General features: G+C 34.8%; 1 protein-coding gene across 2 annotated transcripts in view; it reads left to right on the top strand.

The window, feature by feature from the left end:
* Positions 1 to 13,334, top strand: part of LOC145254854 (protein crumbs-like) — a 402,139-nt gene that overhangs the window by 228,594 nt on the left and 160,211 nt on the right. For both annotated transcript variants that reach the window (XM_080113704.1, XM_080113705.1), the window contains 2 exons: positions 5,314 to 5,433; positions 7,113 to 7,308. In XM_080113704.1, coding sequence (XP_079969830.1) covers positions 5,314 to 5,433; positions 7,113 to 7,308 — 316 coding nt within the window. The remainder of the gene's footprint in view (positions 1 to 5,313; positions 5,434 to 7,112; positions 7,309 to 13,334) is intronic.

The raw sequence follows: 13,334 nt of genomic DNA, 5'->3' as shown, positions 1-13,334 counted from the left end.
AAATTCTGTGTGAAAATAACTTCATACAAAGACTAAAATTATTTGTAGCAATACTTGTTAAAAATATTAAAAGAAAATAATTAAAGAGTATTTAATGCTAAGACTAAGATATGAGGTGTCTTCAATAAGTTTCCCGACTTTTTTGTACAGACATTTAAAATTGTTGTAGACTCCTGAATATTCAGTATGTTATTGCTGTACATCTTATGAGATGGCTGACTAATTTTCATGATTATGGGTTCAAATGAACGGCTGCAACAGGAATTGCAATACATCCTACTTAAGCCTAATTGTCACAATTTGTGAATTTCCAAAATGCAATCTGAATGTGAAGACGCTTTAAGATTCTCATTTTAACTTGGAAAACATGCCACAGAAATGTATAGAATGCTTTGAACTGCTTTTAGACCATCTTGCATGAATCGAGCATCAGTTTTTGTGTGGCATAAGAAATTCAAGAAAGGCAGGGAGTCTGTGAGGGTTGATGACAGGTGTAGGAGAAGTAAGAAAGTCGGCACACCAGAGTTGTTTGGGTCAAATAAAAAATTTCATGGATAAGGACCACCGTGTGTCTACAGAAACAATAATGCAAAGTTAATGGCAGTGTGGGAAATGTACGTACAATTATTCACAAAGAACTGAAGATGCAGAAGATTTGCACCAGTCCACAACTCCATCCTTGTCACAAACTATTTGATAAAGATGGACATCAAAACAGTTCCTCACTCTCCCTATAGTCCAGACCTTGCTCCCTATGACTTTTGGTTGTTCCTTAAGCACAAGGAAACCCTTAGCAGCTATCATTATGAGACAATTGAGATGAAAGAGGCTGTGACAAGGGTCATTGACACGCTCACACAAGGATTTCTATGGGGCATTGCAGTTGGAGGAGATTACTTTGAAGGAGACTAGAGTTTCATATGTGTACTATTAATAAAAGTGCCAACACAAAAAAAAGTCTGGAAACTTATTGAAGGCACCTTGTATTAAATGTATTCCACAATTAAAAACAATGAATAAACATAACTAAACAAATTTATGCATACAACTAAAAAATAAGACTCCACCACACTCCTTTTCTATTCTGTCCAGGTCATATGAAAAAAAACACAAAATAAATACCATCATACGAAAGAACAAAACCTCTTTCCAAAATATCTAGATCTCGATGATGATCATGATGATGATAAAAGCATATAAATAAAAACTAAAAAACAACATGGAATCTACTAACTGAAACCAGAAAATTGCTTTCCACCTCAAGAACATAACCAAGAAAATAAAAAGCTAAAACACTGTCATATTACACCAAACCTGCTTAAATAATGACTTGCTACTTTATTTTAATACCTACAGACACTAGAGTTTCATACTTATGTAATCATTAATGCATATTAGTGGCCTGGCAAGGTCACAGGGGAGACAACCAAGCAAAGAAAAACCTTAAGCAAAATTCATCCCAAAGCAGAAAAACTGAACCTAGCCTGCCAGGGCACTATATATATATATATATATATATATATATATATATATATATATATAATGTAGGAAAATTTAGGCATATTTTATTGGCTTGAAAATATAGGTTCTTTTTTACTAATTGTCATAAAATTTTTACCATAGAATACTATTATAATCTTCAAATTTTCATGTAGTTTCATCTCATAGAACCAAAGATATGAAATTTCAATATTCAATTTGGCTACAAGTGTGTGTGCGTGTATGTATATATATATATATATCTATATATATCTGTCACCTTTTTTATAAGTTCGAAATTTCAGTGACTATTGATCAGAATTTAATAAATGAAGACTCATTGGAAAGGTAATGACCTGAATTGTGTAGTGAGCTATGTGACATTTGCACTTAAGGTCACACGTTAAGGGGATCATCCAGAGCCTATTTTTGATACTTTTTTTACAGCCATAAAATGTTTCAATCAGTCATTTCTTTGCATAATTTTGCATATGAATAACAAAATATCTGACATTTCCCCAAAACCTCTACCCTTGATGGAAGGGACACTAAAACTTGCTGTTATGGTTTCAAATGATCTGAAATAACAGCAAGGGAAGACTTGATTTCAAATATTTCTCATGTTATACCTCCACTCTTTGGTTTTCATAGATAAAATAAATTTCAGTGTATAAGGATTATTTGATACTAGAGATATTTATAATTGTACCCCATTTCCAAAAGAGGAGAGATATAACATATGAGAAATATTTGGAATCAAGTCTCCCCTTGCTGTTATTTCAGATCATTTGAAACCATAGAAGCAAGTTTTAGTCTCCCCCCCCCCCGTCAAGGACAGAGGTTTTGGGGAAATGTCTATATTCTAAGTTTCATGATGTTGACCATCTTGCAATTTATTCTCTTAAGTAAGTTGACACTCACAATTCACAAATCATGTCAATGTACTTAAAGGAATAAATTGTAAGATGGTCAATATCATGAAACTTAGAATATAGACTCTTGTCATTTATTTGTTATATGCTCTGAAATTACAATGAGTTTTATAAATTAAGGATTGGTATAAATAAAAGGTGAAATATTATTGAAAAAACATTTTTCTACTATATATGAATATATGGTATTATTACCATACATTAACAGGGGTACTAATTAGAGGTCACCATTTCGGTGGGCTCCCACTTCGGGGCGCCTCCGATAACAGGGAGAACTGGAGCGCTGAAATAGAAAGAAATACTGGTAAAAGAAGACATTGTCTTATAAAAATGAGGACGTGTAACGCGACTTCGTTATGAATTCATGAGGTTTTATATATCCAATATATATGTGTGTTTTCCCAAAACTCTGGTTACAAAGAAAGACAGTGCATTTTGTAAAGTCTGTATTAATGTTCAATGCTCCTCTTAGCTACCTAACGGGAGCTGAGGAGTGAGGCGTGTGTTCTGTCTCTAGTCGCCGTGGCAGTAAGGACGTTTCCTTCACTCCAATGTCCCACATAAACCGTTCTCGCTTTTCATTGGCTGGAACCTCTGATGACGTATAAGAAGAAAGGAAGGAAAAGAGAAAAGAGTAGGGAGAAAGAGAGAACTAAGGTGAGAATACAGCCTAGTCTCGTAGTAGTAGCAGCTCGCTACAAATACACATCTGATAAGTAAAATTAATTTCTTGAACAAAACGGTTTTGAACCACTTTTCTGTTCATTTAAAATTAAAATCTAGATTTAATACTAATAAAGCTTATGTCTAGGTATTTATTCTAATTTTAATCAAAATTTATATGATTTTCATTTAAAAGAAATGTTTAAAAATTTTAGCTTAAAAGGTCTTAAGAGATTGAACTGCAGGTAATCTAGTCTTGCTTTAACTAGTGTCGAATGACTATGGATCAAATTCAATGCAAATCTAAAATAATTGAATTTTCAAATGGAAGATTGTTCCAATATTATTGCCTTAGTTTTGAGTGAATATTTATTGATTTCTTAAAAATGCTATGTTAATAAAATCGGGAGTATCTGAATTTTCGCAACGAGTTTTCACTCTTTTGTTGTTTATCACATAAAAGTAAATCAAACTAAATACAGCCCAACATTATATTATTCACCCTTACACCTAGCAGCTATGTTCTAAAATTCATAATTATCATTAAGTTTGGGAATGAATCCTGAACATACAAATATATAAATCTAATATATAAAAGGCAAAATGGGCGCGAGCGTTTGTGTGTTTGCCCACAAAATTTTTGCATCGGGCTTCTCGCGTCGGTTCTGCAAGAAGTTTTTGCATACTTTCCAGATCGTAATATCTCGGATTCGCAAACGGACATCGTCTCTTTTTTTTTTTTTTGATCGAGTTAAACAAAATTCCCACCATGCTGTCATCTCGAGTGTTTGTTTGTATTTTTCATATAAATAAAGCAAAGCTATTGGAACGCAACTGCCTGGCCTTCGGGCTGGATAGTATCTGTTCTGTAATTGGTCCTTGGTCATTGTAGGGGAAACCCTTCATATTGAGACAATTACTATTTATTTGGATACTGGAGGAACTGGTTTTTTTCCCCCACATTTAAAATTACCTTGTGTCTAAGTTGCTTTTGTGGGAGGTTTAAAAACAACGCCACCTGTTGCTTTTGATTGACTACGTTTAATTTGAACGCTTTACACTTCTGGTTATGTCATGAAATAGCGGTAAGACGTCAGATTTTCTTTCACTTTCTTTTCTGCCTTCGCATCACGGGTTCGAGCCTGCCTACTACCACTTATTTATTTATTTTTTTTGCTCAACACACTCCTACAAACACCCGGGCAACGCCGGGCACTCAGGCTAGTATAAAATAAAATAAAACATGCATCAGATGTGCTTGAAAGCCAAATCACAACATAATGTTATGAACACAAATATTTTACTTGTTTGAAATTTATAATTTAAATATATTTTCGAGTCAGCATTTTATACATCTTTTTTTTTCTTTTGTTTTTTCTTGCCATGTTGTAAAGTTGGAGGAAGAAAAGTCAGTAAAGATCTGCACGTTGTCTCTTGGCGGTTGGATTTTGAAATGCCAGAACAGTGTGTTGGCTGCACGAGATTAACATCAGGAGTGTGAGTTTCGTTATAGAGGCGTTGATTTAATTTGAAAGGAAAAAAAAGATGTACAAAATACTGAGGATGGAATTTGACTCCGATATATATTTAAATTATAAATTTCAAACAAGTAAAATATTTATTTTCATAATATTGCATTGTGATTTGGCTTTCAAGCGCACCTGATGCATATTTTATTTTATTCAACTTAAATCAGTGTCTCTATAATGGAACTTATATTGCTGACGTTAATTTTGTGTAGTCAATGCACCGTTCTGGCATTTCAAAATACAATTGCAGAAAGACAATGTGCAGATTTTTACTAATTGACTTTTCACTATGGCAAGAAAGAAAAAGAAAAAAATGTACAAAATACTGAGGATGGAGTTTGACTCCAAAATATATTTAAATTATAAATTTCAAACAGTAAAATATGTTTCTTTTTGTAATATTGCATTGTGATTTGGCTTTCAAGCACACCTGATGCATATTTTATTCAAATTAATGCCTCTCTAATCGAACTCGCACTTCTAATATAAATATAACTAACTTTATATATGTCTATCAAGTTCAGATGTATTGAACTAAACAAAAAAAAAATATTTTCAAAAGTACTCAATACATATGTAGAGCCTACATTTCGTTGATGTTTACCATTTAGTCAGGGTTCATTATTTATGTATCCTATATTGATCTATGATGTTTGTATAATTTTACTTTTATAAAGATGATTTAATATGAATCAACATTTCTGTTGCAGGTCGTAATTGTGAAATGGTTTGGAACTATTGTAAAGTACAAGAATGTAAAAACAATGCGACTTGTGCCCCGACTTCAACTTTAGACAAATATGTGTGTCACTGTCTTTCAGGTTTTACTGGTAAGTATTATGTTCATTTCAAGCTTTTAGCGGTCATGCAAATAGAATAACCTTTAACGACAAAACATGATTATCCACATGCATGCGCACATGCAAACACACACACACGCCGAATGATGCAGATATTCAGCCGCACGCAAGGACATTTACCTTTTCTTTATTTCTCCTAGCACACACAAAAATTAAGTCTGTTTTTTTTTGCTGAGAAAACAAGACACTCTTTGCTTTTTCTTGTCAAAACAACGAACAGTTTCAATAACTTTCACATTTGCAAGAACTCTCTATCCAGACACACCTTTTGAACACTAAAAAAATGATTTGTTTGTTATTTGTTATTTTTCTTTAAATAAACAGTTTATTTCACATATTTTATTTGTGGTTGAAAAATGGATCTTATGAGACCTGAGTACCACTACAGCAGAAAGGACTGTTTAAATTCATTAACAATTTCATGGATTATATTTTTAGTTTTGATTTTTGAGGAGTGAAAGGTCCCTCTCTTTAACAATTTCTATTTGTTTTTTATTTTAAACATTTTTAAAAAAAATATTTTGTTGTCAGGCTATAACTGAGAAAAATGCTAAAAGAAATATAAGAACACTCAATGGAAAGACATTCGTATTATGTAATGTGGCCTCATGTAAGAAAGGGAGCTAACAATGGTATATCTAGGTGGCCTAGTAATCTTTTAAATGATTAATATTACAAATACTTTGATAACATGAATTTGTTATTTCTGCTATGTATTACTTGTAGTCACACTGAGCATGTTGAGTTGGCTCCCTATTACGATATAAATGAATCAGTATCTAATTATTCAAACTACAATGATAATGTTATTCTCAAAGAATTCTGCCTGATGTAACCTGAAACCTTCTTCAGAACCATTTTGTCAAGCTATGGAATCTGTCAGACTTGAGAATCTGTATAGAATGTCAAATAAAACCCTTTATTTAATTCCTGGCAGGATCTTGCCTTGATTTTGTAAGCCATGACCAAGTAGAAATCGTAAGTAATTTGTAATTGTATTCTTAATATTACTTATACTGGGATTGAACCTTCAACTTTCTAAGATTGTCACTTAGCACTGATTATTAATTAACACTTTTATCCATTATATATGGTACAATCATGTTGACACATTGGTTCTCGCAAGATCACCAAAGTTAAGCCACAATGAGATGAGTGACCATTTGGGAAGGCTAGGTGCTGTATGTACTGCACAGAATCATAGAAATTTTCAGGTTGGTATCTGCGGGCGCGTTTAACTCAAGGGAGGTGATACACGTCCAAATCAAGATGGAAAGCAATAGAAAACTAGAGTCTTTACTTGTCTTCCCAAGATTACCATGGCTCTAGAAGTGTAAAAAAGTCAAGGTTGCCAACAATGTTAAAACAGCAGGGTCACTACATGCATGCATGTATGCATCAGGTTTAATAAGTTTTGTTGAAAATTCCATTTGAATTTCAGAGTTCAACATGCAGATTTTTGAGTTTGACAAGATTCACTTGAAGAAGATTGAAGGTTGCATTAGCTGAAACATTTTGAGAATAACATCCGAGATGAGAACAGTAGTGCAAATAATCCAAATAACATAATCAATCCTTATCACAAAAATTCCAAAAAAAATAAAAATGAACCTATGTAGATCTAAAATTTGTTTTATTTCCAATTTCAGGCCGCCTGTGTGAGATCAACATTGATGATTGTATCAATCAACCGTGTGAATATAATGGCACTTGTGTTGATGGTATTAACGCCTACACATGTCTCTGTCCAAATGGTACCAAAGGCAAAAATTGTGAGATGAACATAGATGAATGTATCTCCAGTCCATGCAAGAACAATGGCACATGTAAAGATTTACTTAATGGGTAAGAGATTTTTAATCTTCAAGAATTATATGGTAGAAATTTTGGTACAAGTGCACATTTACCCAGATAAACAACCTCCAGCATTGAAAGTGGCCCACAATAAATGGAAGACCCTGACGAAAATGGAGATCAACACATATGAATAGCTGAAAGTTGATTATTTTTATTGAAATATGTTTATTCACGGAGGCAATTTTTTTTTTTTTTTGTATATATAAATAAATTAAAATAAATATGCTAATTTATAGAAATCATTAATAATGAAAGTAAAAATTTTGGTTCTGGTCCAGAATTTCCCTATATTAAAAAAAAAATATAACAAAATCAGTGACAGAACAAAAATATCGTCTTCCAAAAATCATTTAAATTGATCAAGTAGTTTTATTTTTAACTAAGGAAATCAAATTCCATGAGTAAGAGAGCATTGACTGTCTCTAGTTTTTATCTTGAAAATAATCTCAAAGAAGGGAGATAACTGAACAGTTATTCAAATTTGCAAGATTTTTGTTGTAATGTCTACAAATTAATCCCATTAGTTGCTTAAAAATAATTTTTTTTATAAAATTGATCAATTTACAAAATTTTTTGAATATTGATATTTTTGTTTTCGTACATCATACAGATTTTTTTTTTCTTTTTTTTAATCAATCTTAACAAGGACCAAAATTTATTTTTATAAATATAATGGATTACATGAAATAAATGAAAAGAATTATTTTTTTTTTTACACATAATAAATAACATAAACATAATTGAAAAAAAAATGTGCATCTGTTCACTCATAATTAAATTGCAGTAGATGATGCATTTGTATTGAAATTTGATTTCCAGGGCATTTGGGCGGGGGCGTCTATCTTAATTATTTAAGAGGATTTTATTAGTATATTCCTATTAATGTTCTGTGAGATTGTAAGTATATGCATAGTAAGAATTTAATCCTGGATCATGTATAAAAGAAAGCCTCTTGAAAATTTTCTGTGGAAACTGTTGCATAATGGTAAGCAATTACAAGCTCAATTATCAGTTAAATAAAATTGAAACTTTTTAAATATACACAAATAGTGCAAATGAGATTATTAAGTAGAATTTGGCTGAATATGAATGGCAGACATTGCAGAGATTGATTTTTGGCCAAAAGAGACGAGCGGCACGGAACTGAAGATATCTTTTGTTAGAGTTCAACCACCAAAGAAATATTTTCTTTGTTTGAAAAAATGAATACTTTATTGACTTGAAAGTCATGCTGGAATCGACTTGCTTGGAAAAAGTAATTTTTGTGGATAGAATCCAGATAAACTCCTTTGAATAGAGACTATCTGAATATTATCTTCAGTAGTTAACTAATAGGTCACTGAATGGTAACCACTAACAAATGCCAGAATCGGTCAAGGGTGAAACGATTCCAGGAGATGAGACGGAGGGTGGTCGAAGTCGGCCTTGAGAGAAGGAGTGTTGGATTCCTTGAGGACTCTTAATTAAAGAACTGTGCCAATGAGACTTGTGTGTTTCTATCTGGTCAGACAAAACCTTTGTTGTTCAAATCTATTTAACCTTTGGGAGGTGAGTATGATTTGTAATATCCGAACAAAATAAACATTTAATTATGAATTAGGCTTGTGGTTTTGTTTTGGCAGGAAAATTCCTTTATTGCAGGACTAATGTGATCGGACAACAACTTTGGACTGGCACAACAAGTGGGACGATCATGACCAGTGAAATGAATGCACAAAGCTATGTTCATCGTAAGTAATAGGAATTGAATAAATGAATTCCAGGTCACATAGGAAAGAAACTTTCTTTATAATTTCCTATGAGAACTCTTGCATAATGGAAATCAATTGCAAGCGTAATTATTAGCATGGAAAGTTTTGAAGAGTGCAAATTAGATAAGGAATAGCATTTGGCTAAACTTGGACTCCAAATTCTTCCATTGAATTTAAAATGACTACAGTTTTGCATGTGCAATGGAATGTGCTACTTGATTTATTCGATTGGTTGAGATGTACATTCTGTATAGAACTAGCAGGGTGGCTGGCATTGCCTGACCGTAAAATATCCTTAAATATGATATTTTGATTAATGTAGATTTTGTATTTATTATATTAAATTGAACTCAATATATAGTAATGATTTAAAGTTTAAAAAAAAAAATTTGTGCACCACCACCAAGATTCAAAACCAAAACATTTAGCTTATGATTTATTTTTGCCTCTGCCGTTAATGACTGAGCTATGATACATGTTTGCTGCAAGGCTAAAAATTAAAATATGAACCAATAGCTATTTTTTTTTTTTTATTTTTTTTTTATTACATTTTCACCCCAAACAAGGCACATTGCCACTTTGGTGTAGGGGGCTACTATCAGGGGAAACATCTACTGGGGTACTATGTAGGGATTAGGGCAGCGAGATGTTGGTTCACGTTGCACTTGAACTTATGCATGTCAGTACAGTTGGGGAAGCAGTGACCCGGAATGGAATTCCAAAGTCTAGCAGTTCTGGGGAAGAAACTACTGGAGTAGAAGGATCTTTTACATCTAGGGATCTCTACAGTGTGGGGGTGGGATTTTGCAGCTTGTCGGGTCTGTCGAGGGTGTTCACGTCGTGGGGGCACAAGTGCTTGCAGTTCTTCAGAGCATTCACCATTATAATACTTGTAGAACAGGCAGAGGGATGCAACGTTTCGACGATGGGACAGAGGCTGAAGTTTTGATGCCAGTTTAGGGCCTATCAGATTTGCGACTCTCTTTTGAACCCTGTCAAGGAGCGAGAGACTAGTAGCCGATGCACCGGCCCAAATATGACAGCAATACTCCATACATGGGCGAATAGTGGCCTTATAGAGGTACAGGATACTTTCGGGTGTTAAGTTTTCTAGCACGGTAGAGAGAGCCCATCTTCCTTGCAGCGGCCCTGGCAATGCCCTCGATGTAACTGTTCCAACTCATGTTTCCAGTGAACGTTAGGCCAAGGAGCTTGAGAGACGTACTCTCAGATAAAGAGTCGTTGGCCATTGCTATAGGTGGTAGAGAAGGTTTCTTGTAATTATTGAATGAAACCAGTTTTGTCTTGGTGGCATTGAACGTGACCATCCATTTTTGTCCCCATTCCACTACTGATTGGAGGTCATCCTCTAGTGTTTCTGCCATTACTTTAGATATATGTTCGTTTGTTTTCCTGTCGTGCCTGCTATAGAGTGTGGTATCATCAGCATATATCCCCATCTCAGAGGCAATCTTGTCGGGGAGGTCATTTATGAATATCAGGAACAGCAGAGGTCCCAGGATAGATCCCTGGGGCACTCCCGCATTTGTATCATATTGTTTAGATGTACGACCGTCGAGGACAACCTGGATTTTTCTCTTATCTAAGAAGGATTTAATTACGTTAAGTATTCTACCAGTGATACCGTAAGATCTAATCTTCCTGAGGAGACCCTCATGCCATACCCTGTCAAAAGCCTTAGATATATCTAGAGCTACCGCTCTTCCCTCTCCCGCTTTGTCCAGTGAATGGTATATGCGTTCAGAGATTACAGTGAGGATGTCTGCCGTGGAACGGGCTTGTCTAAATCCATATTGACGGTCGGTCAGAAGTTTAGCATCTGTAAGGTGCTGGACTAGAGCATGGTTAATTAAGGTCTCAAATATTTTGGCAAAAAGTGGGAGGAGGCTAATAGGGCGATAATTTAATGGGTCAGTTCTTTCGCCAGAATTCTTGAATACTGGTACTACAGAAGCAGTTTTCCAACAGCTCGGAAAGCAAGATTCATTAAGGCTATTACGTTATGCATGCATATTCATAATGCTGGCCTTCGACCTTCACCTGGCAAATTCCATTTTAAATTTTCACTTTTTACTGATTTTCCTGGGCTAAAACCCAAATATAAAGTTTCGCATGGGTTCAAATACTTTATATGTGAAGTTTCATGTCTGTAGACCAAAAACTGATGGAGGCAAAATTGGTAGGTAAAATTTTTAAAACATGAATATATATATAGAAAGAGTTTTGTATTTACTATAAACTTTTTATGCAAATATTATGCAAGTATAAATCATGTAGAATATCTGCATGAATATAATTAAACATAATAGTTAACTAAAGATGATCATCTCTTATGGGACTGAAAAAAACTAATAGGGAATTAAAATGAATGTTTAAATGAATATGCAAATTAGCTAGATCTTTTTTCTAGTGAATGCAATTCCACAACCCATGTATAAGAAAGTTGTTTTCTTTTTAAATAAATAGAAAAAAGGGTTTTTAATATGAATATCAATGTACAAAAAAAAAAAAAAACTCAAAAAACAGATTTATAGGATTATGGATGGAAAGATTTAATAGACATTTAAAAGCTTTTTAAATCCATTTCTATAAAAAGGACAAGGCCGATAGCCATTAGTCGCATGCTCTCGTGTAATGAATGAATGCATGAATGTAGGATTGACATGAAATTCTTAAAGATAAACTAAAATGACCGAAAAATGGGCTGAAATGACTTAAATAAATAAAAAGTAAATGAAATAGAATGACTTCAATGAATGAAGGATGAATTGAATGACCTTAAGAATGACTTGAATGCTTAAAAAATAACTGGAGTCCTTCAAAAACAACTTGAATGATCTGAAGAATGACTTGAATGGCTTTGAGACTGACTAGTTGTAAAGTGGGTGATCATTTTACATTAAATTAATACAGAAAAGTGATCCTCCACTTTATATCACAAAGTTACAAACATAAGTACAGCATGTAGTAAGAACAGATACTACACTTTGAGATATTAAATTTTTTATTCACAGGAAAAAAAAAATACAGTTGGGAAAATGAACAAAAAACTTAGGCACAAGGCCAATTCAAAAAGAAGGGGGGATAGTGAGGTTGGTTGATCCATCTCGTCTCTGTTGTAAATTTTAAATGATTTTTCTCTTGGCTAGCATCTTTTATCATGGTTACCCCTTTAAATTTGTATTTATGTGTGTGTGGTGGGAGGGGGGGGTGTTCCTACTTAAACCCAATTTTAAAACATTTTTATTTATATCAAAAAATACAAAAAAATTAATAAAATTTCATTTGTGTCGAGGGACATGGGGGGGGGAACAAAACAACCCCCCCCCCCCGGTTAGTAAGACCCTCCCAACCCTATCTGAAATGCTAGACCACCCGTTTCACTCTGGTTTGTAAAGGAACCAGGGTTTCGTGGGCAGCCTCTAAATGGATGTGGGGGGGGGGTCGTGTCCTAAATAGGGGGAGGGATTGCTGGTGAGGGCGGGGGTGTGTTAGTGTTTGATTTGATTTCCTCCAAGCTGGGTTGAATTTCGAGGGAAGGGGGACAAAAGAAAAAAATTGTTTTTTTTGGAGGTTGGGGGTCTTGGAGGCTTTCTAATAAGGGAAACAAGATGTATTCGGCTGGCTGAGAGGTTGAAGGAAGTAGAATTGGAAAGGAGCAGGGGTCTGACAGAAACCCTCAGAACTGTGCGCTCTACACCTAGGCGGGGAACACGTATTCAAATTTGGCCCCTCTTCGTACACACAGACTTTCTACCTGTATCCATCTTCTTCTGTCGCATCTGATCTTTACCCCTAGTTGGTGTTTTAAGAAAGCAATCAGATCCTGATCAGAAAAAGGCAGCACCCCCTGGCCATCTTGCAGTCTCTATGTCCAAATCACCATTCTCGCCACAGCCAGGATTGCAATGTAGACCATTTGTCCAACGGCGGCCTCACGTTGTTCACTACGTTTGATACAGTAATTGGGCGAGGATGCTTGGGGTCGATGCGCGCCGTCCCCTCGCCAACATATGACCAGTACTGGCGGAGTTTGCGGCAATCGCTGCCAACCCAAACGTGCATATAGTGAGTCGGCAGCGGCCCCCCTCACTAGATCCCTGTGGAGTTTCCTACAAGTGGCAGTCACAAGGTCGCTGGACCCTGGTAGTCGTTTTAGCGTGGCTCGGCACTCTTTAAGGAAGGCTGAATCTCCCCACGACGACTCTCAATAGCAGGGTCAAAAATGAGGTCGGGAAAGGC

The sequence above is a fragment of the Euprymna scolopes genome, chromosome 30, assembly GCF_053919585.1.
Source record: "Euprymna scolopes isolate OS-2025 chromosome 30, ASM5391958v1, whole genome shotgun sequence".
NCBI lineage: Eukaryota > Metazoa > Mollusca > Cephalopoda > Sepiida > Sepiolidae > Euprymna > Euprymna scolopes.
This window is presented reverse-complemented; position numbering and strand designations above follow the sequence as displayed.